At 39.6% G+C, this 24,513-nt stretch overlaps 2 protein-coding genes across 2 annotated transcripts in view; one reads left to right on the top strand and one right to left on the bottom strand.

Moving 5' to 3' along the window:
* The window catches only part of LOC5564642 (uncharacterized family 31 glucosidase KIAA1161), a 94,189-nt gene extending 69,676 nt beyond the window's left edge, over positions 1-24,513 (top strand). The window contains exons 3-6 of the mRNA XM_021853262.1: positions 7,302-8,175; positions 8,235-8,799; positions 23,779-23,935; positions 23,994-24,513. Coding sequence (XP_021708954.1) covers positions 7,302-8,175; positions 8,235-8,799; positions 23,779-23,935; positions 23,994-24,193 — 1,796 coding nt within the window. The 3' untranslated portion in view covers positions 24,194-24,513. The remainder of the gene's footprint in view (positions 1-7,301; positions 8,176-8,234; positions 8,800-23,778; positions 23,936-23,993) is intronic.
* The window catches only part of LOC5564643 (nucleolar protein 6), a 61,626-nt gene continuing 61,417 nt past the window's right edge, over positions 24,305-24,513 (bottom strand). The window contains exon 6 of the mRNA XM_001648941.2: positions 24,305-24,472. Within this exon, the coding sequence (XP_001648991.2) occupies positions 24,341-24,472 (132 nt within the window). The 3' untranslated portion in view covers positions 24,305-24,340. The remainder of the gene's footprint in view (positions 24,473-24,513) is intronic.

Genomic DNA, 24,513 nt, shown 5'->3' with positions numbered 1-24,513 from the left:
TTTCGGAGTATTCCGGAACCGGTTCCGCTAGGGTGTGATGTGGACATTTTCAGACCATCATATAGTACCATCATGCGACGGCTCAAAATACATGATTTTTCATCCAGATGTAAATGGACACCATGCCATATACCTGGCGTTACGCACCTAGTAGAACAGAGCCTGCTTCTCAGCATTTATTAACGGAGAGGTTTGCCATCTTACTATTTTTGCCTATGTATATCACTTGGCAAGCACGATGATATTGTATGCCTGGGAAGTCGAAAAAATTTCCAACCCGGAAAGATCCTCGTCCGGTGGGATTCGAACCCATGCCCCTTAGTTTGGTCTAGCTGAGAAGCTGCGTGTTTACAGCTGGGCTTCCCAAACATAAGAATCTCAGAAAAAAAAACTACCAACAGTAACGTCTAAAGAAACATCTTGAGGATATCTGAGATATCAATAAGAAATTTAAAAAAAATAATGGAATCTATTGAACAATTTGTGCTTATTCTGCGCGACGTGTAAGGTGAGACGAGTCGAATGAAGTGACAATTGTCGACTCGTTTCCATTTGATTAACCCCCGACAGCTTCATTTTTTCACCACAAAAAATATTCAGACGGCGATTACTTTTTTGTTTTTCGATGTTTTTGCACCATTTTTTCACAAGCCCTCAAAAAAATATTTTATTTTTAGAGTCTGCGTCAATACTGATCATTGGTCATATGCTTTTGAAGATATTCAGATGTTCCTTGGGGGACCGACATTCCCCATACAAAAAAAATCTTTGGACGCCATATTGTTTTTGATCAATTTATCGAAAAACTAAAATGTGGGCTATACAATTTCAGGTTATAGGGAGCTTCTCTGAAAAAATCATTCAAATCGGTCGTCTTCAAGAAATCTTAAAATTACAATACGATGTCTTTTTAAGTTTTAAGGATCCTAATGCGGCCAAATTGGTACCAGACACATAAATGTTCATTAATCGAAAACAGTTGCACCAATGTGCTTCATTTTTTCACAACAAACTCACATTAAAGTATTGTTCCGAACAGCGAATGACCGAACATGACAAAAAATCTGTAACCTGAAATATTTACGTAGGTTGTAGAAAAACGTCGCTCCTACAAGAAATTTCGGAATATCTCCGAATCTTTATGACTTATGATCGATATCGACACAGTGTGGTACGCAAGTAATGATACGTCTTATCTGTTTGATAGTTTATTACAGAATAATCCTATTCATCTCTACGTCAGTCAATACTCAAAAGTCAATGGCTGCTATGTTTAGTATATAGTGTACTATTGTGAGTAGTGTCGTAACTTACTTTACCTAATTACTACACACAAATACTTAAAATAGGAGAGTTTTGAGGGCTTATGAAAAAAATGTTGCAAAAACATCGAAAAACAAAAAAGTTATCGCTGTTTGAATATTTTTTGGGGTAAAAAACTAAGCTACCGGTAGAGAGGTCGCATTAGTCGTCTCACGTCACTGGAGGTGAGAGCGATTCGTCTCTACTCACACGCCGCGAAGAATAAGCACAATTATTTCATGTGGTTTGAAATAAAAAATGAAATAAGTAGATGAACAAACCGAATTTAGTACTATACCATTTAATTCCACTAGAGTTTGTATCCTTTGACAGATACGCGTATTTCGATCTCAACTGTAAGGCCGTCTTCAGTGTCGTGTACTAGACTAGTAGAAGCATTAACCTAAGAATGCTAATGTCGCTACTGTTCGTGTTACCAACATCTAGTTTGCCACGCGCTGACAGCTTGAGTACCGGTCCTCAAAGTGTCAAATACATTTTAAAATCATCCACTACAACATAGCATCGAACAAACAATGAAAAGATACAGTTAAAGGTGATAATAAACTAATTCAGTTTTGTGAGAACAGCGCCATTAGCGTTCTATCACTAATGTTTGTATTACTAGACTCGACTTACACGTACACGACACTGAAGACGGCCTTACAGTTGAGGTCGAAATACGCGTATCTGTCAAAGGATACAAACTCTAGTGGAATTAAATGGTATAGTACTAAATTCGGTTTTTTCAGATCGCGTTTTATGGTCAGCCGAATTTTGGCTAATGGTTATTTAATTCCCGGAAGTTTCCTCGTGAATTTCAGTGTTTTTTTTTACCACAAGTGGCCATACTTATACTTGGTATTATTGATGAAACTTAGCGCTAAATATGCAACGAAAACATATAAATTCGAGCTGAAAATTCATTCTAAAGTGATGGTTGTCGCGTGTGTTATAGTTCGGAGTATCGTTCCAGTTTAATGTTAAGTTTAAATGGGAAATAGTGATATTAGGAAAACTCTTTAGATAAAAGATACAATCAGTCGCTTTTCGTTAAAAGCATAGGGAATCGAAAAGGTTTCCCGCTGCCAACCGGAGGGTGAAAAAATCATGCGAATGATCGGGTACCTCATGTGTTACCAAGGTGATGGTGTGTTGGTTGACATTTGGAGGATTGCTTCTTTATTCAAATGTGATGGGTTGCTGTGATTAATGATGTCTTACGAGGGGATAGTGTTCGTTTTGTGAAAATTTAAAATTGTGTTTGCTAGAAAACCCTACTAGAATATGTCAATATTCTTATATCAATTTGCTGCTGAATTGTGCTACTGCTGTCGCTTATGGATACATGCTGAGCTGCAACTTTGGTGAGGAGTTTCCAATTTATTCTTTTCGTTCAACATTGTAAATTTGGGATTTTACATACATTTATCCTATATCCTATAAATGGGAGAGGGATCAGATTTACTTTTCTTTTCGTTTCAGAGAGCGGGTAAAGGCGCTTAAGCCAAGGCTTCAGTGCCAGGACATACGGAAAAAATACCTGTGTCCCATCCCAAGGAAAGAAGTCCAAACAGCAATGGAGTGTGCATTAATTATTTTAGCTACGCCACTTCCATCAATTTTACATTTTCCCTCTAAACGAAACGGTTGGTACGGTTGTCCCCGTTTCTTCTCTTGTAAAATTGAAAATTTTTCGCTCATCATGTTATTCATTCGTGAATAATCTGATGGTCGTGATTTTTTTTAATTATCTTCAAACCCAAGTCTGCACAGTAGGCCTGGCCATTTTAATATTTGTAACATATTAACGATATGCTGCAAATATTAATGTCGACAAGAAAATACAGGAATTATTTCCAGTATTTCCAGGATGCTTTTCAATACTGGCTGTGCAAGCCCTTAGATTAGATAAGATTAGATTAGATAGTACTAAATTCGGTTTTTTCATCTGCTTATAGGTATTCTACTAAACAGCTCGAAGATTTATTATCAAAAATGAAATGTTGAACATTCATGGTGGTATAACCTAAGAAATTACTACTAGAGCAATTTGTGGAAAAAAAATCCTTAGGAATCTTTGTTCGTATTCATTGAGGAATTTCTGTAAGAGTGTTCAAAAGCTTTTGTGAAACCGTGAACAAAATTTGAGGCATTTTTTAGAAGAAATCGTGGATTAATTTATAACAGAATCTTTATGAAAATTAGGATATCCATCCATCAGGGAAATCCGGGAAAAGCAAGAAAAATTCCAAGAATTACAAATGACCAGGAAATAAAAATGCCCGGGAATTTGAAGAACACAGCGGGACGTTTCGTTTCAAACATAAGAATACAGGATTGTTTCAATTACATTTTTTCCAGGAGGTGCACGACTCGTACTTCGCATCATGATTAATTTGTGAAGAACTAGTTATGAGATGAGTTAAAAATCACACAAATAAAATAAAAAATCTCAATCTTAAGAATAAACCTTTAAAGATTCTCTTAGATGAACTCCTGCACATAACTTAGAGTAACAACTGGATAAATCGATGGAAGAATTAATGAAAGCATATCTAAAGAAAACACTTTGATAGTCCCTGGTAAAATTTTCAAGGTAATCCCTATGAAAATTAATAGCAGTGTATTTCGTGCAAGGATTTCGTAGAGCAAAGTCTTAAGAAATTCTGCGAAGCATTCTCACGGCAGGAACTTCTGGACGAATTTTTGGTAGAATTGGTGGAGAAATCTCTAGATAATTTTCCTAAAGATTGTCTTGAGAAATCTGAAATGAAATTTCAGAACAACCTTTGCAATAGTTGCGTCAAAATCTCAAAATTCCTTTGACTAGCGATTCCATCCTGGCCAGTTATGGGCACCAGTTTCATACAGTTCCTTCAAGATTTCCCCAAAAAAGACTAGCATTTCTTTCAGGAATAACTCCAGAATTTATCCAGGCATGTCGTGATGCAAACGCAATTATTTTTTGCTGAGAAGTTCATGTGAGAGTTTGAACGGCTTGCGCATGATTGGCATAAACCTGGGAGGGAGGCACAGATACTACACACGAAATATGACACAATACTTTTCCAAATTGCAAGATAACTTCCGCTCACCTACGACTATCAAGGCAGGCTTGGGAAAAATCGATAGTTTTCTTTTATTGTGTACCTCCGATCTTTCTGGACAAACTTGGAAAAAGTGCTATAGTTTTATGTGCATTAATTTTAATTTTGATTGGAAAACAGAAAAAAGATGCATATTTCAATACTATATATTCGATCAAATTAAAATGTACCGTAAAACGGGGTAACTTCGATAGTTTTTTCGAAGAAAACTTCAATATTTATGCATTCTGTATCAAAGAATTATATTTTATATTTTTAAAACAAGTACTGACATCCTAGCTATCGATTGCACTTGATAGATTGCTAAAAGATTTATTCTGAATGGATATATAATTTTTCATATAATCGAAAGTTGGTTTTCTGTTTTGGGGTAACTTTGATAATGGAGTATAAATCGAACAAGATTGAATGAATCACGGAACATTTATAGGGCGTTGCATACCTCTAGGCGTTTAACGCTATATGGAAATTTCTGACTTAGATTACAAAAATGGTCCCAGTTTGTAAAAATGGTTTTCGCTAAGAGATTTGAGACCGAATTCATGTTCTACTATAACTAGGCTGTCATGGGTAAGTGACGAACTCATTATGACTTTATCAAACAGTGGTCGTAGAACAGATTGTTTGTAAGCGTTGCAAAAATGCTAAAATCGTGTAAATTTTTAATATTTGCATAAAAATCCTCAAATGCACTTGATTTCAACGAAAAAAGCTTTGACATGAAGTGTCATACTAATACTCTTTACTTTTGCATTCGTTTTCCTTAACTGATTGACAGAAACTTCGATATTTCGTTTACTATGTTAGGGGTCTCGCAAAGTTACCCGCATTATCAAAGTTACCCCGTTTCACGGTACTATCGTGGCATTGCTTTTGGGTGTGCAGGAATTGATTTTCAACCGATTGTTGTCAACTTTGTAGAAATGCAAAAATTTGTTTTGATCAATTACTCGCTTTTATCAAGTTTATCCATTCTTTAAGATCTGGGCACACAGTGACAGTTCATGACAGCAGAATCTCGGCTCACTATGACGTACATAAATTTTGTATCGGTTTCTCCCTCCCAGGCATAAACACAAAGTGGAATAAGAAAAAACTCAGCAATCACAGAAAAAGAAGACTGTCTTCGCGAGTCTCGTCTCAGATAACAACGGTTGTCTATCTAATATTCCTTCCCTTCCCCGATGACCGTAAGGACGTGGTCAATCACGGAATAGCAACTATAAATTGTACGGTCATCTATGCTCATGCTCATTCGTATGGAAAACGAATTTGGAAACTTCACAGCCCATTTTCTCAATGCCTACTTTTTACAGATAGGACTGACTTGCGATTCACGGCAGTGCAGATGGCAGTGGTGTGAAACGTCAAACACGAACAAAAACGATGCGCGCGCCACTCGTTGTGAAGTTGGGAACATAGCGAATTTGAAATGATCGTTAAATGAGTGGTCTATGGAAATTTCGTCAGTGTTACGACTGTTTGTCTGCATTCATGCAAAAAGGATGAAGAAATAGTGTAAAAAAAGTTCAAACCATAACCAATGAGCGTAACAACTACTTTAATCCCCTTTTGTCTATGTTTTCAAACCGTTAAAATTCTCTCGTAAAATAACACTCATTATGGCGATTCACGTTCAACTAGAAAGCCATTAAATCTCGCTAACTTTCCTTTGATATTCGATTTTGGCACCGAATCCAATTCATCCGGTACAATTCTGTCCACAACTTTCGACGGTTGTCAACTGGCATTACCCTGTGCTGATTCGCTTCGGTTAGACTAGAATCATAAAAATGAAAGATAATTGTAGGGTAAGGTGCCAACTTTCTAGAAACTCTGAAAGTTTTGTTTTCTTCCTTGCTTTTTTCTCTAGTTAACTTTGGTAAAATTATAAACCAACATCCATTTTTTTTCAATGACTTGCATTTTGTATCGCAATTGGAATATTGAACCTGTTGACTTGAATTTCGATTCTTCTTTGTACTGACAAGTTCAGTTTCAATACTATTAGAATCACATGTTGTTCTCATAATTTAAATGTAATTTATCCTACAATGATTCGTTGCTACTATTTTTAATCTAGACGGAGATTAGGAGCACACCCTACTACTAGTAGATATGATAGATCGATATATCCATCGATGGATCGATCACTCTTCTCGCGTAATTGCATGGGAAAAGTATAATTTTACAGTGGCATATTTACGAGAGGATGTGTTTTACTAGCTGTTTTGATGTTCGGAACAACGCCAACGTTTTGATCCTCGTCTTCGACACCTAATCCAATGTGTTGCCGGACTGGACGTAAAGTGGCACTCTGTTTGGGTACTTATGTGCCCGTAATAATATTTTCGATGGACGATCATTCCCTTGGGTTATTGCTCCAGGCTAAAAATTATTTACTGTGAAAATATATTGAACGGCAGATGTGATGATAGATGAGTGATTTATGAGATGCAAAAGGGTGCAGGCATGGGTGTTAGCGTGGGTCATGAATAGGTATATGGGAAACATACATTCTCCAGTCCACTTTTTGGATGTCATTTGGGTCCCATGACTACTGTTCAAAATTACTACAAATACCAAAAACCTGATCTAATACAAAACAGCATGACCTTAATCCTAATAGCACCCTCAAATTCAATGTTGAACAGTAAATTCGACAATGGGTTTTCTTCTTGCAACCCGTCTAGAATCTAGACACCTCGTCTGTAATCCGAACAATCGATTTCAAACCATCCAGCGTTGCATATATCAACACAATTAGTTTCACCGGAAAACCATGTTCATCGACTATATTGCAGCTTGACGGCTCAAAATAACTACTTCTTAAAATAAATTCCAAATTACTAATATAAGCATCTTTACTGCCTAAATCTTTTCCCACAGATGGTGCCATAATCCAACGCGTCACTCTGGACCACGACTTCACCGATGATTCCGAGCTAGAATCCATCCCTCGAGGGCTCCTCCTGGAGGGCAATGGACAACGGATCGAAGTCAAAGACATCGAGGACACGCCCGATTTTTCAATGATCAGCATCACGCGTACGCTTCGCAAAGATCAGATCATATCCGACATTGTTCATACGGGTGGAAACGCAAAAGACCACCCAGTTCAGTGGTACGGAGGTCCCGAGCAGATGGAACAGTTCTATCCAGTGCAGAGGTTGCGCTTCGAAGACTATGCATACGTGCCCAAAGAGCTGCATAGTGCAGCGATCGTAGAACGATACTGGATCAACTCTGCTGGGGTATTTTTCTACGTGGAGAAAGAAGTTCCGCTGTTCATCGATCAGGATGAAGAAACGCTGCGATTGACGGCTAAGAAAGAACTTCCTTACTATACATACGATGACACGTTCGTGTTCAACTACAGGATCGGAGTGGCGAAGAACGTGAAGGAAGCGCACCTGAAGGCGGTCGATAAAATCCTAAACAAACCGGTAGACATTCCCGATGAACGGATGGTTCGACATCCCATTTGGTCAACGTGGGTACGCTATAGGAGACCGATAAGTCAACAAACTGTCCTGGACTTCGCAAAGGAAATCAACGACTATGGATTCAAGAACGCACAGCTGGATATCGATGACTACTGGGAGAACTGCTACGGGTCATTGATCTTCAACTCCATAACGTTTCCGAATGTTACCGAGTTGACGGAACAGCTGAAAGAAATGGGGTTCCGAGTCACGCTATGGGTTCATCCGTTTATCAACAAGAACTGCCAACCGTGGTATACCGAAGCTATGACCAAAGGGTAATGTAGGAGAGTTATCGAGTTTACTCCAGTCGTTGAACTATATCTTATTTTTTCAGATTTTTCGTTAAGTCTCATAATGAGACCGTCGGGTACAAGACCAAATGGTGGAACAGCGAGGAGAACGAAGCGTCGTACATCAACTTCAACAACCCAGCTGCGGTAGACTGGTTCCGACAGCGGCTCCTGGAGTTGCGCGACCAAGGCATCGACAGTTTCAAGTTCGATGCCGGCGAAACGAGTTGGGCGCCAATGGATCCCGATGTGGAAGGCCCGAAAGCACTGCTGCCGGCCAGTATGACGACGAGTTTCGTTCGAATGTGTGCCGAGTTCGGGCCGATGATCGAGATTCGCACCGGGTGGGCCACGCAGGATCTGCCGGTGTTCGTAAGGATGCTCGATTTCGATACCCGTTGGGGCAGGAACAATGGGTTGCAGTCGTTGATTCCAACGTTGCTGCAGATGAACTTGAACGGGTACCCGTTCGTGCTGCCGGACATGATCGGTGGGAACATGTACGGTAACGATATCCTCACGAAGGAGTTGTTTATACGGTGGCTCCAGGCGACCACATTTATGCCGAGTATGCAGTTCTCCAAGGCCCCGTGGGATATTGACTTGGAGGTAGGTATCGACAAATTGCATGCATATATGTGCCCAACTTGATGAATTCAGCTCTGATATCAGCCGTATAAGCTGCTTTATTGTTTTTTAGTGAGCCGTTGAATGACATCCTTAACGTTTCTTAAAATCATCCGCTGAAATGGCGTAGACATTTTTTCCGTTGTCTTGAATCTCATTGCTTTCAGCACCAATAAGGTGTTCATCAATGTGCTGCTTTTACCTTTCGGTCACCTCACGTTTATACAACAAGATTAAACCATTCTTATCCCTGCCCATCTCGACTTGCGACACAAAGCTATTGTGGGCTTCGTTGAGCTTCTGAAAGCTGGTAACGAAAACCATAAAGAATCGGTTACGAGGCCGTAATACGCTTTTTTCAATTCAATTTTTTAGCTATTAAGTGCGTGAATTAAGAGGTTGGTGGGGGTCGGGCCTGGTGTAGTGGTTAGAACACACGCCTCTCACGCCGAGGACCTCGGATCGAATCCCATCCCCGAGATAGTCACTGACAAAAAAATTGTAGTGACGACTTCCTTCGGAAGGGAAGTAAAGCCGTTGGTCCCGAGATGAACTAGCCCAGGGCTAAAAATCTCGTTAATAAAGAAAAAAAAAAAAAAAAGAGGTTGGTGAATGCAGGGCTTCGCGTATCTGAAGGAATGTCGCTTTGCGTGTCCCTTAGCCTCCTGCCCAGCAACTTTTATCCCTACTTCCTCGCTGTAATGGCACAGTAACCTTAGAAAAGATCGAGGGACCAATCCCGTTGAAAACTTTGGTCATATGGTAGAAGTACACCTCTCCATGCTTCCTATTCACCCACGTCGACAAGTTTGGGATGAGCCAGTGGGTCCATCTTCCTTTCTCCGCGCAGTCCCACTCGTGCTGCCACCTCGCCTTAGATCTGACTCTGACCATTTTCCGTATGTTTCTGACGTCTCTTCGTTGGTAGCACTCGATGTCCTACGCCAAAGTGATTCAAATGTGAATCATACCGACTATAACGTACACAGCATCTGACGATATCATTCTATACGCAGTCGCAACTCGCACTACCATCAGCCGAAGCTTTTAAATAGATGAGTGGTATGCAGAGGGGTACCGTAAAATGGGGTGAAGTTGATCACTTTCGAGCGATTCTGTTCTGTATCTTCTAGTAGAATGCAGGTATTATTATCCAAATATTTTTAAAACATGTACTGGTTGGATATCTGTCGAATTACACAAACAAAATTTCGACGAAATGTTCATTTAATAAGAAAAACATTTTTTTAAACCAAAATGTGGAGTTTTTGATTCCGGGGTGAAGTTGATCAATTATTGCGATAAGCTTCCAAAAATAAAGAGATATGCTATTAACTAAATTTGGGGTCACTGAATCTGGATCAAGTCTCAAAAATCTTACAACTCAATGATATATCGGTCAATTTCAAATTTGAATGTTGTTAATTACAGAACACACCACATTAAACGCCTAAAGATATGCAATTTTCTTTGAAATTAGCAACTCGTGCACAAAATAATACATTTTTACTCAGAAAATGATTGTTTATCCACAATTTACATTCAAAATTGGATTTACAGAACATATCTGGAATGTATGAATCAGTTTATTTAAATGGTGTCTTTATATAGCCTTGTAAATAGTCGATTGTTTGGAGAAGAACCCTTCAACAGTTCATCAAACATTTCATAAAAACCCTGTTTTTTTATGATACAATTATCTTGAATGTCAAACCAGACTTAGGAACATCAAAAGCAGCCATCAGGTAATCGACGTCACATAAATTGTGCTAATTGAATTCGAATCATAGCTCTCTTGACAGTTTATACAATTGGGTACGTGAATGATAAACTTTTCCCCACTGATCAACTACACCCCGAATTACGGTATTTGTCGATTAACGGAAGAATGCTCAAGCTGAGAATTGAAGGTCGATATTTAGGTTTAACATGATCTACGCACTAAGTCCACACTCCGGAAGCTCTGATGATGACAAGGACGTATTTTATGCGCAGCTCGAATGCGAGTACAACTGCTGCCAAAGCTACGACGTCAAGATCATCATACGAGATTTCAAGGCTCAAGGTTGGCCAGGAGTTCACGATTAGAAAGTTCAGTGCTTATCAGCAGACGAACGGAAACCGCCTACAAGAATATGGCCATTCGTGGCAGCTATCTTCAGTACAGCCTCTCGTATCGATACATCTGGGAATCCCACAGCATACAGGATCGCAAATCGACCACGTTTCGATCGATGGACGGTACTTCTCTGACATAACCGACTTAGAATCTATCGTGGTTCTAACATCGCCTCCTAGCACTACCTGGTGTTGGTGAAAATATCCTTCATCAATGATACACGGTACCGACGCCCGCCTCGGTACAATCTAGCGCGACTGAAACACCCGGATGCCATCAATTCATAGATTCTCTGCACGTAGTAGGGTTCATGTTTCGTGCCCATAGGGATGGTACACAAATTATGTCACGCTATATTTCGACTTTTTCGACCCCCCCTTTGTCACGTTTTTTTGTATGAGTCCTTAAAGAATTTTGTAAGGCTTGTCACACTTGGCTTGATCCCCTCCTCTCCTTGGAGCGTGACGTAATTTGTGCATGACTCCAAGAGGAGTGCCAGTCTAATCAGCGTCTTGAAGATGGTTAACTTCGTGCGATGGCGTACTTTTCTCGATCGAAGAGTTTTGCGTTGTCCAAAGTAGGCACGATTTCCAGCAACTCTAGATTTCTCTGCTCGTGTTGTTGTCGGCAGTCGCCAGTGAGCCCAAGTACAGGTATTCTTCAAACGCCTCGATCTCATTACTGTCCATATGAAGGGCGTCGCTATCATTTACTTCGTCTTCGACACATTGATGTTCAGTCCGATTCATATAGCTTCAGCCCATAGTTTGTATCCTTTGCCAGATACTCGTATTTCAAACTCAACTGTAAGTCCGTCTCGTTTAAAGAAATTTAAAATTTAGGAGCTGTTAAGTACTGTCTCGCAGAGTTGCCCATGAAATTTAAGAGACCATTCATTAGAACTGTCAAGCTGAGCAGTGCCACAGGTACAAAAAACATGTTCTGTTCCGTTAGATTTTAAATCGTGAGTCATCCCTTTGTCTATCGTATGTTGAGCCTTTCCTATCTCCGCTAAGTGTTCCTTGGGCCTAACGTCGAGAGACTGCCTCGGTTGACCATCGTCGACCTTGCTGCAGTGGGGACTACTGATTTTGTACACGCCAGCCTTGTTCAGTGTGTTTTCCGCATCCTTTGTAGAGCCTAACGAAGTCTTAAGCTGGTTGTCTCTACTGGAAAACACCCTAGCTTTTGGTGGAACTGATTTCTGATGTGTTTGTCATATGGGACGGAGACTCTCTTCATGGGTTCGGTAAAAGGGGTGAGTATCGTCAAAGCACTCCGAATATGCTGTCTTTCCTTTTCGTCGATGATGTCTTTATCGTCCTTTCCTTGTATCCGTTGATCCGTTGATGCCGTCTCGTAGATATGTTCCAGTTCCTTGGTCTTTCAGTCTTCGCTGAAGGGTAGAGTGTGCATCCTAAGGATCATGTGGTGAAACGCTGTCATCTTATTCCGGAACGAATGATGATTGTAGGCTTCCTATAGATTTCGAAGTTGAACGATGAGCTTTCTTTCTTGGTGACAAGTAGATCCAAAAATTGTAGTTTTCCATCCCTCACATACTCGTGGGTGAACTTGATATCCTTGTGTACGCTGTTGATTGTATCCAAAATCCTAGCTTGATCGTTCCGCTTGATAACGCTGAAAATGTCGTCGACGTATCTCCACCATTTATCCGGTATAAATTCTTGTTTTTTTTAATTATCCTCAAGATTCGCCATTGACAAAAACGAAGACAGAGGATTTCTAAGAGAGGATTGTAAGTAGTTCTCGTCCATGCACACTCTTCCCAACCTCATGTATGTCCTCACCTTTCCTTTCCATGCTGCATCCGTCCTTTGAGATAAAAACCAGTCCTCGAGAAGATTTAGGGAATCCTTAGGGAAAAAAGCCACTACGTCGAAAAAAACACCATCTCGTCATCCTCGATGTGTCCTGACCCTTATAGTTTCTGGGAGAATTCCTGGGTGTTTTAACTGACCTAGTGGGGAATGGATTTGGCATACTCTGGAATCGCCAGTTTATAAGTCAATGTGAATTTTCGGAAGTCCTTCAATTCGTGGAGGAATAGAGTTTGACTCTTTCAAACGAATCTCGTCAATGATCGCTTTGCCCGAAAGTCCTTCAGGGGTTTGTCCGCAAGCTTGATGGGTAGTGGATCCACTCTTAAATGTCGGTAGGGGCCTTCGTTTACCTTTTTTTGCCATTTGTTCGTCGTAATCCGTCTTGTCCATGATGACGACCGCGTTGCCTTTATTCGCCTTCATGTAGAACACTGGTTTCTCTTCTTCTTTCTGGCATTACGTCCCCACTGGGACAGAGGCTGCTTCTCAGCTTAGGGTTCTTATGAGCACTTCCACAGTTCTTAACTGAGAGCTTACTGTGCCAATGACCATTTTGCATGCGTATATCGTGTGGCAGGTACGATGATACTCTATGCCCTGGGAAGTCGAGAAAATTTCCAACCCGAAAAGATCCTCGACCGGTGGGATTCGAACCCACGACCCTCAGCTTGGTCTTGCTGAATAGCTGCGCGTTTACCGCTACGGCTATCTGGGCCCCAACACTGGTTTCTCCTTAAATTCTTTTACCATTCTCGTCTCGTCCTGGTCTGCCCTGCTGCATTGTCCTGTTGTAATGGCCTTTATTACGATGCTCCTTTCTGTGTGTCAACTTCACACTCTTCCGCTCGTTTAACCTTGATCAGGAATAATGGAAATCCGTCCGGATAGTCCTGAGTAAATTTTAAATGCAGGAAATATTGAAATACCATGATGTACTCTTTCTCTGCTGTCCTCGCAATGCGTTGTGGAATATGGGGGCCCATTTCAATCCTATGGCTAACGGGTGTTGGCTTTTCTTTTAGACACTTCTTCAGAAATGCCACGTTCTTCTGTGTGCTCCCAAAGTTATTTCCATTAAGGTGCTCGTCGTAGTGCTGCCACCACCTTACGACCACCTCACGTTAGTTCGTGAGAAGATTTCCATCACAGTATCTGCACATATCGGCTTGTGGCACAAAGCCTTTGTGCGAACGGTTCAGCTCTTCTTGCTGGCGCTTCTTTCTCCGAAAGATCGAGTTTTGTCTGTTCCGTGCCTCGTTCGCTCTCGTGCGGTGTTGCAGCCAGGCTTGATAGAAACTCCTCTGCGATACAAAGATGAGGCAATTTTGCCGTTTTTCTGAGGAGTAAAAACTTAATTCAAAATTTTCAACACAGATCCTCAAACAATTCGAGAATGCAACAAAATGCGCTTCAAAAAAACTCTTGAGTGTCCCGCTCGAACAAGACAGTCCTCGGGGTGTTGTGATGGCACTCTTATTTGGGGGATTTTTACTCTGTTGTGTTTTATGCTGCATCTTCCTCGCTCATTTTTCGTTGCCTCTCTGCTTAACATTTTTTCGCTCCCTCGCAAACAGGCAAAGGCAGCACGCTACTCTAGAGTATGTCACCGAACTCTGATGATTTTGAGGATTATCAAGCCTAGTTGCAGCAGTCTCGCCCATGCTGCATTATTCTCATTCTTTAACTGCTCACATTCGCCGTCGTACCAGTAATCTCAACAGCTGAACAGTTCGCTAAAATAAAACACCGTAATTCCGTCGAAATTCAACGGATTTCGTTGAAATTTTACCGAAAACTGTAAAATAGAGGTAGATTTCCGTTAATTTATTTCACCGTACTTTTCAGTTGTAGAGATTATGGTAAAATTCACGGATTCCTGTAAAATAATTTAAGTGTGTAGGAACTCGAGAGAACCAGCCCCCCATTAAACATTTGACAGTTCAACAGCCGACTAAATTAGTTAACAAATCGGTCGACTGTTGCACCGACGCTTATGGAACTTTAACACAGCGATTAACTGACTAATCGCCAGATTAAATCGTGTGACCGACGAAATCTGGTGTTTAGTAGATCAACTTGGTTGGATTTTATTAAATCAACCGACTCATCTACCTATTAGGTACGATTACGTCGGCACACTCAATTTAATCGGATGATATTCGGTTGATCCCTGTGTAAAACTTCCATAAGCGTCGGTGCAACAATCGACCGATTTTTCAACCTACTTAGTCGGTTGTTGAACTGTCAAATGTATAATGGGGAGAGCTGTGTTATCGGCCTTTTCATGTGACAGGTCCGTCTATGCATTTGTTTACATCGGTGGAGGACCGGTGCATACACGAAGCTGTCATTTTCATAGAAGAACTGTCAAAGAGCTTCCCGATCAGCTTTTTTGGAACGTCATGTGAATAAGTCTATGCGCTCCTTCCTAGTTCACCGTTTTGCAGCCCAAGAGTTGTATCGTTTACAAGACACGCGGAAGTTCTAGCAGAAGTCCAACGCAACCCGCAAAGGCTTCGTGTCGCGAGCTGAAATGTGCACCAACGGATGCAAGGTGATCGAAAGGTTGAAGTAGTACTATGATGAACACCTGAATAGTGCAGAGAACACAGGTACAGAGAGTGAGGACAACGAATGTGATAACTTCGTCAATAAATCGGACAGTTTAAATCAACCAGCTTTCACGATGGGGAAGTTAAGGATGCCATTCAACATCTCAATGCCCAAAATATATAATAAATGATTTTCGTAATAATTGAAAACACCGAACCGGGAAAACGGGTAAAGCTGGAAAAAGACGGGAATTAAATTCTACCGGGAAAAAGACAGAAAAACCCGGGAATTTGAAATGGATACCGGAAAAATCATGTTGAACGATGAACATTTTTGAGCTATAAATATACAAACCAGAAGTTGTGGAAAATCTTTACACTATGCGTCTTAAACATGTTTCACTCTGCTCACAAAATCGCTAACCAGGATTTGAAATATTTTTCAAATCTTTCCACTACTGCCAGGAATAACATTTTTTGAACTTTTCTCAAACTTTTTTGACTTGATGTTTCGAATCAAGGTTCAATCAATTTTGTTTTCTTACAATCAATCAAAGTATCTAATTTATCATTCTTCAAAAAAACGACAAGGAAATAATGATTAACATGCTTCTACATGTGTGGCTTTGTTTAATTTTCATCTTAAACTTCACACTAAGAATAAATCACAGATTTCTGTGCGATTTCACCAAAATCTCAACAGCAGAAATTTCGGTGAATTACTCCATATTAAAAGCAGCCTTTCTGGCGCTTTTCTGACAAATGGTGATGAACTAGCCGTAGGCGCTAAAAATCACCTTAATAAAGAACAAAAAAAAAAATTCGGTGAATCGTTCGGTGATATGTAACCGTTCGTGAAGCTAGAAAACGTTCAGCTGTCAAAAGCACCAGCTTATTTTTACAATTTTTCTGTGGATTTTTTGTTCAATTTCGTAGGTTTTACCATACGTTTCTGTAAGTTTTAAATTTCCGGTGATGACTTGTTTCCATTATTGACATTTTATAGTTCTTCCGCCTAAATAGCGCGAACAAAATTGATGATTGAAATGAAAGCATTCAACTACGGGAGCTATTTGGAATTTAAACTTTTGACGTAGGACTACGTCTTTGTTTTCTATATTGGGGTGCACTTTAAAAGTACGGAAAATGAGACATGTAACGAAATTAGGGGAGATTTTGAACGTTAATAACTCAGTTGTTTATGAACCAATTATTACGACTTTGGTATCATTCGATCAGAAATGTATCTACGCATCGTTAGTAATATATCCGATAAGTGAATTTTGTTGTTTAACTATTGAAAATTTGATAAATGTTGACCCCTTTCTTATCCAACCAATCACGTTCGAGCACTTTTCGACGGTGTCGCTTCCCACTATAAAAGCAAATGGGTCCCTGCTTCTTCCCTCAGTCTTCTTTTTGCGGTCGGACTGTGAACACGGTCGGGCGAGTCATTCTCGCTTTGCTTTTGCACCCGCGTCACAGTCCAATTTGTGTCGTCGGAAGAGGAAGACGCAAGATTGATTTGCGGCGGCGATGACGATGGCTTGGGCGCTTCTCCGAGCGGCAAACTACTGCTGCTCAGAGAAGCGTCCAAGCCATCGTCATCGCCGCTGCAAATTTATCCGCGCTCCCAGATTTCGACTCGTGATCGGTGGTCCAGAAGCAAGCCCGTTAGGAACCAGAAGCCCCCAGAGTTGCTGATCCGAGGAGATGCTGCTAATCGAGCGTCGGACTGGTGAAATCGCTCAAGCTTTCAAGAGTGAGCATCGTTTCCTGATTTCGACTTGTGCCCGGGGATCCAATACCCGTTGCTATTGTGCGCCATCCACGTCACGAACCATTCAGCTGGTTCGTCGTATAAGCAAATTCCCCGTTTGACCATGGCAATCAACTGATAACATCCCGTAGTGCTATTTATCTGTAACCGAATCGAGGCTAAGAAAGCCATCGGCCCTTGTCAGGGCCATAATATTTGTGGAAAAGAGTTGAAGGAATAATATTTCCAACCTTATTACATCTTATATTCCTCAATCAATCTCGCAGCTTCGTACAAAATTTAATTTGTTATGAATAATTGATGGCACGTCAATTTGAGACTATTCGTGGACGCTGCTGCAGTGCCGTCGGGGTGAGTGCTCAAAATTTCATAACGATTGTAAACTAGAGTGGAATTTCCGACAGTGTCTTTGATTTGCCATATTTTATGAGAACACTTCGATTACGAAAACGATCACATGTAACAAAATTGCGACATGTTTAGAATGCTTTTGAAAAGAAATTCCCATTGAACAATTTTCATAATTTTGGCACCATGGATCAGAAATTTACCTTCATATTAAAGAAAACTATTGATTATCAATAGCGATCTATTGAATATTTAGTAATTGTCAACCCTCTCATTCATGTTCGACCAATTTCTCACGCATTATCATTTTTCGCAATTATCAAGTAATTCTAAGTCCAACTCATTAATGGCACATATGCATTTCCCAGATTGGTCGATTAGAAAGAGAAGAGCACGAAGGGGAGGAGCATAATCTGCTAATCTAAGGGTATATAGCATGCTCCCTTCGTTGGATTCGGTTTCATTCCGTTTCGACTTCCGAGCTGGCAAGAGCTCCTCCAAACCGGCTCAGCTCCTCGCTACCAGGGGCAAGCTACGAGATGGCTGAAGAACATCGACCAAAGCCGCTTGTTGAAGCGCACATCGTCATCCGCACCGCAAATCTCATCGGGCGAGGAGGATTGCAACCAGTGCGCCGTCAAAGTGTGTCCGATCAGCAAGCGGTGGCAAGTTTGTACGAGATGGCTGAAGAAAATCGACCAAAGCCGCTTGTTGAAGCGCACATCGTCATCCGCAACGCAAATCTCATCGGGCGAGGAGGATTGCAACAAGTGCGCCGTCAAAATGTGTCCGTGTTACGCAAATTCAACAGTTCAATCGGCCCTTTTCAGAGCCAACAAATGTGTTTCAAAGAGTTGATTGTGTAATATTCCCTAATTTGTTCGAGATGATCGTCATCCGCACCGCAAATCTCATCGGGCGAGGAGGACGCAACAAGTGCGCCGTCAAAATGTGTCCGTGTTACGCAAATTCAACAATTCAATCGGCCCTTTCCAGAGCCAACAAATGTGTTTTAAAGAGTTAATTGTGTAATATTCCCTAATGTGTTTACCACATACTTGCTATAATTTCTTAATTCATCTCATAGCAGCATACAATAATTGATTTATTGCGAATAATTGACAATACGGCAATTAGAGGATGTTTCCGAGGACGCTGCTGCAGTGCCGTCGGGATGCAATAACAGCATAATGCTAATCTTGTACATCCCTTACCCAGACATCAGTTTCATACAGCCTATTTCCCAGATAAGAAAACGAAGAATTTGAAAGGAGGAGCATTACCTGCTATTCTAAGGGTATAAAGCATCCCTCCTTCGTTGAATTCGGTTTCATTCTGTTTTCGCTTTCGAGCTGGTAAGAGCTCCTCCAAACCTGCTCAGCTCCTCGCTACCAGAGGCAAGCTGTTTGTACGAGATGGCTGAAGAAAATCGACCAATGCCGCTTGTTGAAGCGCACATCCTCATTAGCACCGCAAATCTCATCGGGCGAGGAGGATTGCAACCAGTGCGCCGTCAAAATGTGTCCGTGTTACGCAAATTCAACAATTCAATCGGCCCTTTCCAGAGCCAACAAATGTGTCAAAGAGTTAATTGTGTAATATTCCCTAATGCGTTAACCACATACTTGCTATAATTTCTTAATTCATCTCATAACAGCATACAATAATTGATTTATTACGATTTATTGACAATACTGCAATTTTAGGATGTTTCCGAGGACGCTGCTGCTGTGCCGTTGGGATGCAATATATTTTTAATTGTTACGTGGTCCTACGTCACCAGTTCGTACAACCCCATAAGGATGTACCCTTATAGTTTTTTCGCAGTTGTAAAACATGGCCGCCAAATGAATTCACTGATTATCAGTTTGAATTTCGGTATATCGTAAAAAGATGGACTTTCACCGAACTTTAAGTTAATTTTTCACAGACTTTTGGAAAATTTTAACTTTTACCGAATTTTCAGTGAATTTTTGACAATTTACCTATGTTGAAACCGCTGTTGTTCAATAGAAAAAAAAGTTGAATCATATTTCACAGTACGAATTCTGTGGATTATTTAACAGATTTTTATGTTTCATCCTAAGTGTGTTCTTTGCTTTGTAGAACTCTTTATTTTCATGAAGAAGAAATAGAAAGATTAGAAATTGAGTTAAAATATCTTCGATTAGCTAAATTAAAAACCGGGAAAATTTTGGTGATTGTACCGGGAAAACCGGGAAAAAAGCGGTAATGAGCCTGTGCAGCCCATAAAATGTTTGACTTTTACTGTGCGCTCTGTTTTCAAGTCCCCCCTGTGAGAGAGCGAGACAGCACCAACACACGGCGCACAGTAAAAGTCAAAAGAACAAACAGGGTGTCGATTCAATTTTGAAAACAAAATTCTCTGACTTTCCCTGACCTTCCAGTCGTTTTCCAGAAAAATTCCAGATAACTGAATTGGTTAAATTGAAGTAGGCTTTGTACAAGAAGATACATATCCAAAGATGTGCACGATGTATAGTTTATGTTATAGGTCGAACGTACAAACTGAGGAAAAGTTCAACTTTACTGAAATATACCTGTCAGATAACATTCTAGAGCGCTTATTCTAGTTGATATGATAAAACTGAAGGGGCCCAGATAGCCGTAGCGGTAAACGCGCAGCTATTCAGCATGACCATGCTGAGGGTCGTGGGTTCGAATCCCACTGGTCGAGGATCTTTTCGTAAAGGAAATTTTCTCGATTCCCAGGGCATAGAGTATCTTCGTACCTGCCACACGATATACACATGCAAAAATGGTCAATTGGCAAAGAAAGCTCTCAGTTAATAACTGTGGAAGTGCTCATAAGAACACTAAGCTGAGAAGCAGGCTTTGTCCCAGTTGGGACGTAACGCCAGAAAGAAGAAGAAGATGATAAAACTGAGCAATTGAGTATCTATTACTTTCCAAATTTGAAAATTCGTATGAACAAAGACGTACTCAGCTACTGAACTACCTCAGATATAATTTCACAAATTTCAGGCACGAACAACAATTTTGGACTCCTTCCTGCCTAAACATTATTATAATTTTGTTATATAATACGCAACACTATTGCGATCATCCACCATGCTTTTAGTGGAAGGAAGTTATGCTGAAATTTGACCATTTTTTCCCAGGTAAAAAGCTATCCATTGCCAAAGAACATTCTTGGAGAATTGCTTCAAGGAGTTCCACATCGATGTGTAGCAAATTCCTATCGAAATTCTTAAACATATTTTTCCAGATATTTCTCCGTGAACTCTTTTAGGATTTCCTCTAGAAGCTCCTCATCTCCATGATTCTTTCAAATTGTTAGAGAATCTCTTTCAGTCTTGAGTTTCTCCAAGAATAACATTTGGAATTCATAGAATTCAGGATTTTTCAGGAATCACATAGAATTTTTTTCCAAAAATGTTTTTTAATTTTTTTTTTCTTAGGGTACTTTCAATAATCGTTAACGATGTTTCGTTACAGATAATTTGTTTTAGCAATTTTTTTAGGATTCCGATATGAATTACGTAGGTTTTCTCCCCGAGGGATTTATCTAAATATTCTTAACTGAATGCATTAAAGGATTGAATAATGCGCTAAAAATAAGTTTTCTGATGTTCCTCTTGAATTTGTCGTGCCTTCAGAAATGGTCCGAGGTACTCCTCTAACAACTTTTGTATGAGTATCTCCAAGTAATCTCACCAAACGCCAATAGATTATCGAGCAGATTCTTTCATAGAACATTCCTGAAATTTCTGCTTTTCAATGATGTTTTGAATTCCATTATGAAAATCAAGGATTTTCGAGAGGAATCCTCAGAATTTCTGGAGAATTTCCTGAGTATTGGGAAAAAACTCGGCATATCTTTAAGAAAGCTCCTGAAAAAAATCAGGAAATGTCCTGTCCATACCCTTATATCTGAAACATAGGCATTTTTGGACCAAATTTTTCATTTATTTTTCCATGCTTCAGCCGAAATAATGTTCCATCATCAGGAGCAAAATCAAAAGAACGAAACAACGTTCAGAGCTAAAAAAAATATCGATTGAGCGCCACCAGCGAGTAACCAAAATGTTTTTGTACATAAATGATTGTTTGATTCACCAGATTTGTGCTCTTGAAATTTTGAGATACGGCTTTTATTCATCTTCACTTAAATACTAGAATCCTTATTGGGTTTTCTCTATAAGGTACCGCGGGGCAAGTGGGAACGAAAAAAACGATAGTTCAAACAAATTAATCAATAAAATTTTCAAATGTCAATATTTTTCCAATCCAACAACACAATCACATTTTGGCAACATATTTGCTGGTGTGCATTAAACTGATCGAATAATTTCAAAATTGTGAAAACCTAGGAAGAAAGTTTTAAAATCAGCCAGTGGACGCAGTTACCTCGCTAAACGGGGCAAGTGGGACACATCCAGTTTCATGCGTCAATCCACATCAGTAAGTCAACCATTACAATAATAGGATTGATAAATCATAAATTTTTAATTTTAGGTACATATTTGATGTACGTAAGGGATCAACCATAAAATACGTAACGTTTCAGGAAGAAAACCTTTATTTAATAGTATGTAACCTCACATTTAATATTTACTGAAAATTCGTCAATAAAAGCGTAAAGAGGAATTAAACATGTTCAAAATATATTATTTATAAGTTGTTAATTGAAATGTAGCACATAAACAATCAATAATTGACGAAATTAATCAGATAATCACTTAATGGGGTGGAATAGTTTTCCATCACTACTTAATTTGGTAGAAATAACAAATAAAGTTCAAATGAAATAGAAATGTAATCGTTTTTTTTTTTTTTTTTTCTTTATTAGAGAGACTTTTAGCCCAAGGCTGGTTCGTCTCTATTATATTCATATAATAAAATGTAATCGTTCTCATGATGCATTTCAAATTTCATCTTTGTGTTTGTTCAATTTTGAAGTCGTATTTCATAAATAAAAATAATAACAAAAATAAGAATAATTACACTTTTCATCTCCCTCTTATGCAATTACGTAATTTAAGATTGATCTTTTTTGATAAAAATCATTTGTTTGAATGTTTTAGTGCTTCTCTCTAGAAAAATGTATGAAACGTATACGAAAACTTTTGATTCTGGTTTTTGTTTTGATAGGTCCCACTTACCCCGGGTACAAAGATATTTTGGGGTAAGACAGACCATCGAAAATTTCATATGAAATGAAAACAAAATATTGGTTTATCGTTGGCAGCTTGTAATAATACTTAAAGTTGTAGCTTACTGATGGAAATTCGATTTATAACACATTTATTTTTTGCGAGTCGATGCAAGACGTGAAACGTGTCACAATGTATCATGCAAGTTGAAAATGGCGCTGAACTGACAACTGTTACATGAGCCACATGGTAATTAAAATAATAATATGTTTAGCACTAAGTATATTCGTTGTCATTGTATCTTCAACTTTCTAGAAGAATACCCCCATGAAAAACTTTTCCTAAGTGAGCTATGACGAAACGCCCCACTTACCCCAAATTCCCACTTGCCCCGGGGTACCTTAAATAGTTTCACCAGTTTCACTTGGATAGCTAACTTGTAAAGATTGACATGATTGGATGGAGTTAATTCCCTTTTTTAAGATTTTGAGCAAAATGCGCGAAACTAGGCGATGAGTTGGTCTAGGAAACTTTAGAACAAAATATGTTTAAAACAATCCACACCAATTTCGAAGTAGTTGTTCGTAGAGAACTGTTAAAAAGCAAACAATTTTGAGTATAATGGCTTGGACAGATAACCTGATACATATACCATGGTACAAGTCGTCAAGAAAATTATTCCAAGTCTATCCTGAATGAAGACAATTATCAGCATGAACTAATTTCAAGATAATTTTACCATGGTACGTATACCACAAATGTGTCATAAGTATGTATAAATATATGCAATAAAGTACAGTTTACTCTAATAAGCATAAGAGAATTTTCTCAATGGTGAACTGCTATTTTAAGAGATTAATTGAACATTTTTTCGATATTTCGTATTGGTAGTGAACATAATGATTATTAACTTATTGCTGACTTTTAATGTTGTAGTATTGATATTTTTTCCCTGACCTCAAGTGAAATTCCCTGATTTTCCCTGACTTTCTAGGTCAAAAATAGAATTCCCTGGCATTCCCTGACTTTCCAGGTTTTTCCAGGTAGTCGACACCCTGACAAAGGATTTTATGGCTCGTACAGAGGCTCATTCCAAAATGAAAACTTGGTGGACACCCTGTGAAAAGTTTAACCAACAATTCTACAACAATTAAAAAATGATTTTTATGTTTATTTCCAGACAGTATCAATTGCCAAACGGTACACTATGCTGCATGAAGAATTCTCCGATTACATTTTGCAACGCATGCGCCTAACGGTTGCCGAAGGAATTCCCGTGAATCCTCCCATCTGGTGGCTTGATCCGGACGATGAAGAAGCCCTGAAGATCGACGACGGTAAGCCGCTTTTGAAAGTTTTTTTTAACGGTGTGGTTTAAACTGATCTCCCTTTCAGAATTCCTTCTCGGCGAGGACATTCTGGTGGCACCGGTTTTGACGGAGTTTGCCACCAGGCGGGACGTGTACCTGCCCAAAGGGACGTGGCGGGACGGAAACTCAACACAGGTGTACGAAGGCGGTCGGTGGTTGCGCGATTACCGGGCACCGATAGACACGTTGCCATACTTTGTCAAGACTACGTTCCAAATGCGATAGGAGGAGAAGTGCAGACAGGGAAGATCACTTCCTATGCGATCGCCTGCGTTGTACATAGTCGGTATTCGAAGGGATTTCGAAGATCGTGTGGAATGATAGATTAAAGCTACATACCTTTTGTTAACTGATTGATGATAACATTTTTTATTAGATGTTAGACTTTCGTTCAATCTTTTGCACTAATCCTTTACCGATGATTTCGAAGTCCCGTATCAGAGCTTCCTTGTTTAATTTAAGGGTTTCTGCTTTAGTTAGTATACGACCACTTACGTTACTAGTCTGTAAATACAAAAAGTCGAAAATAAAGCTAGTCAATACAA

This window comes from Aedes aegypti, chromosome 3, assembly GCF_002204515.2.
Source record: "Aedes aegypti strain LVP_AGWG chromosome 3, AaegL5.0 Primary Assembly, whole genome shotgun sequence".
Lineage (NCBI taxonomy): Eukaryota > Metazoa > Arthropoda > Insecta > Diptera > Culicidae > Aedes > Aedes aegypti.
The sequence above is the reverse complement of the archived record's forward strand: the minus strand, read 5'-3'. Positions and strand labels throughout refer to the sequence as shown.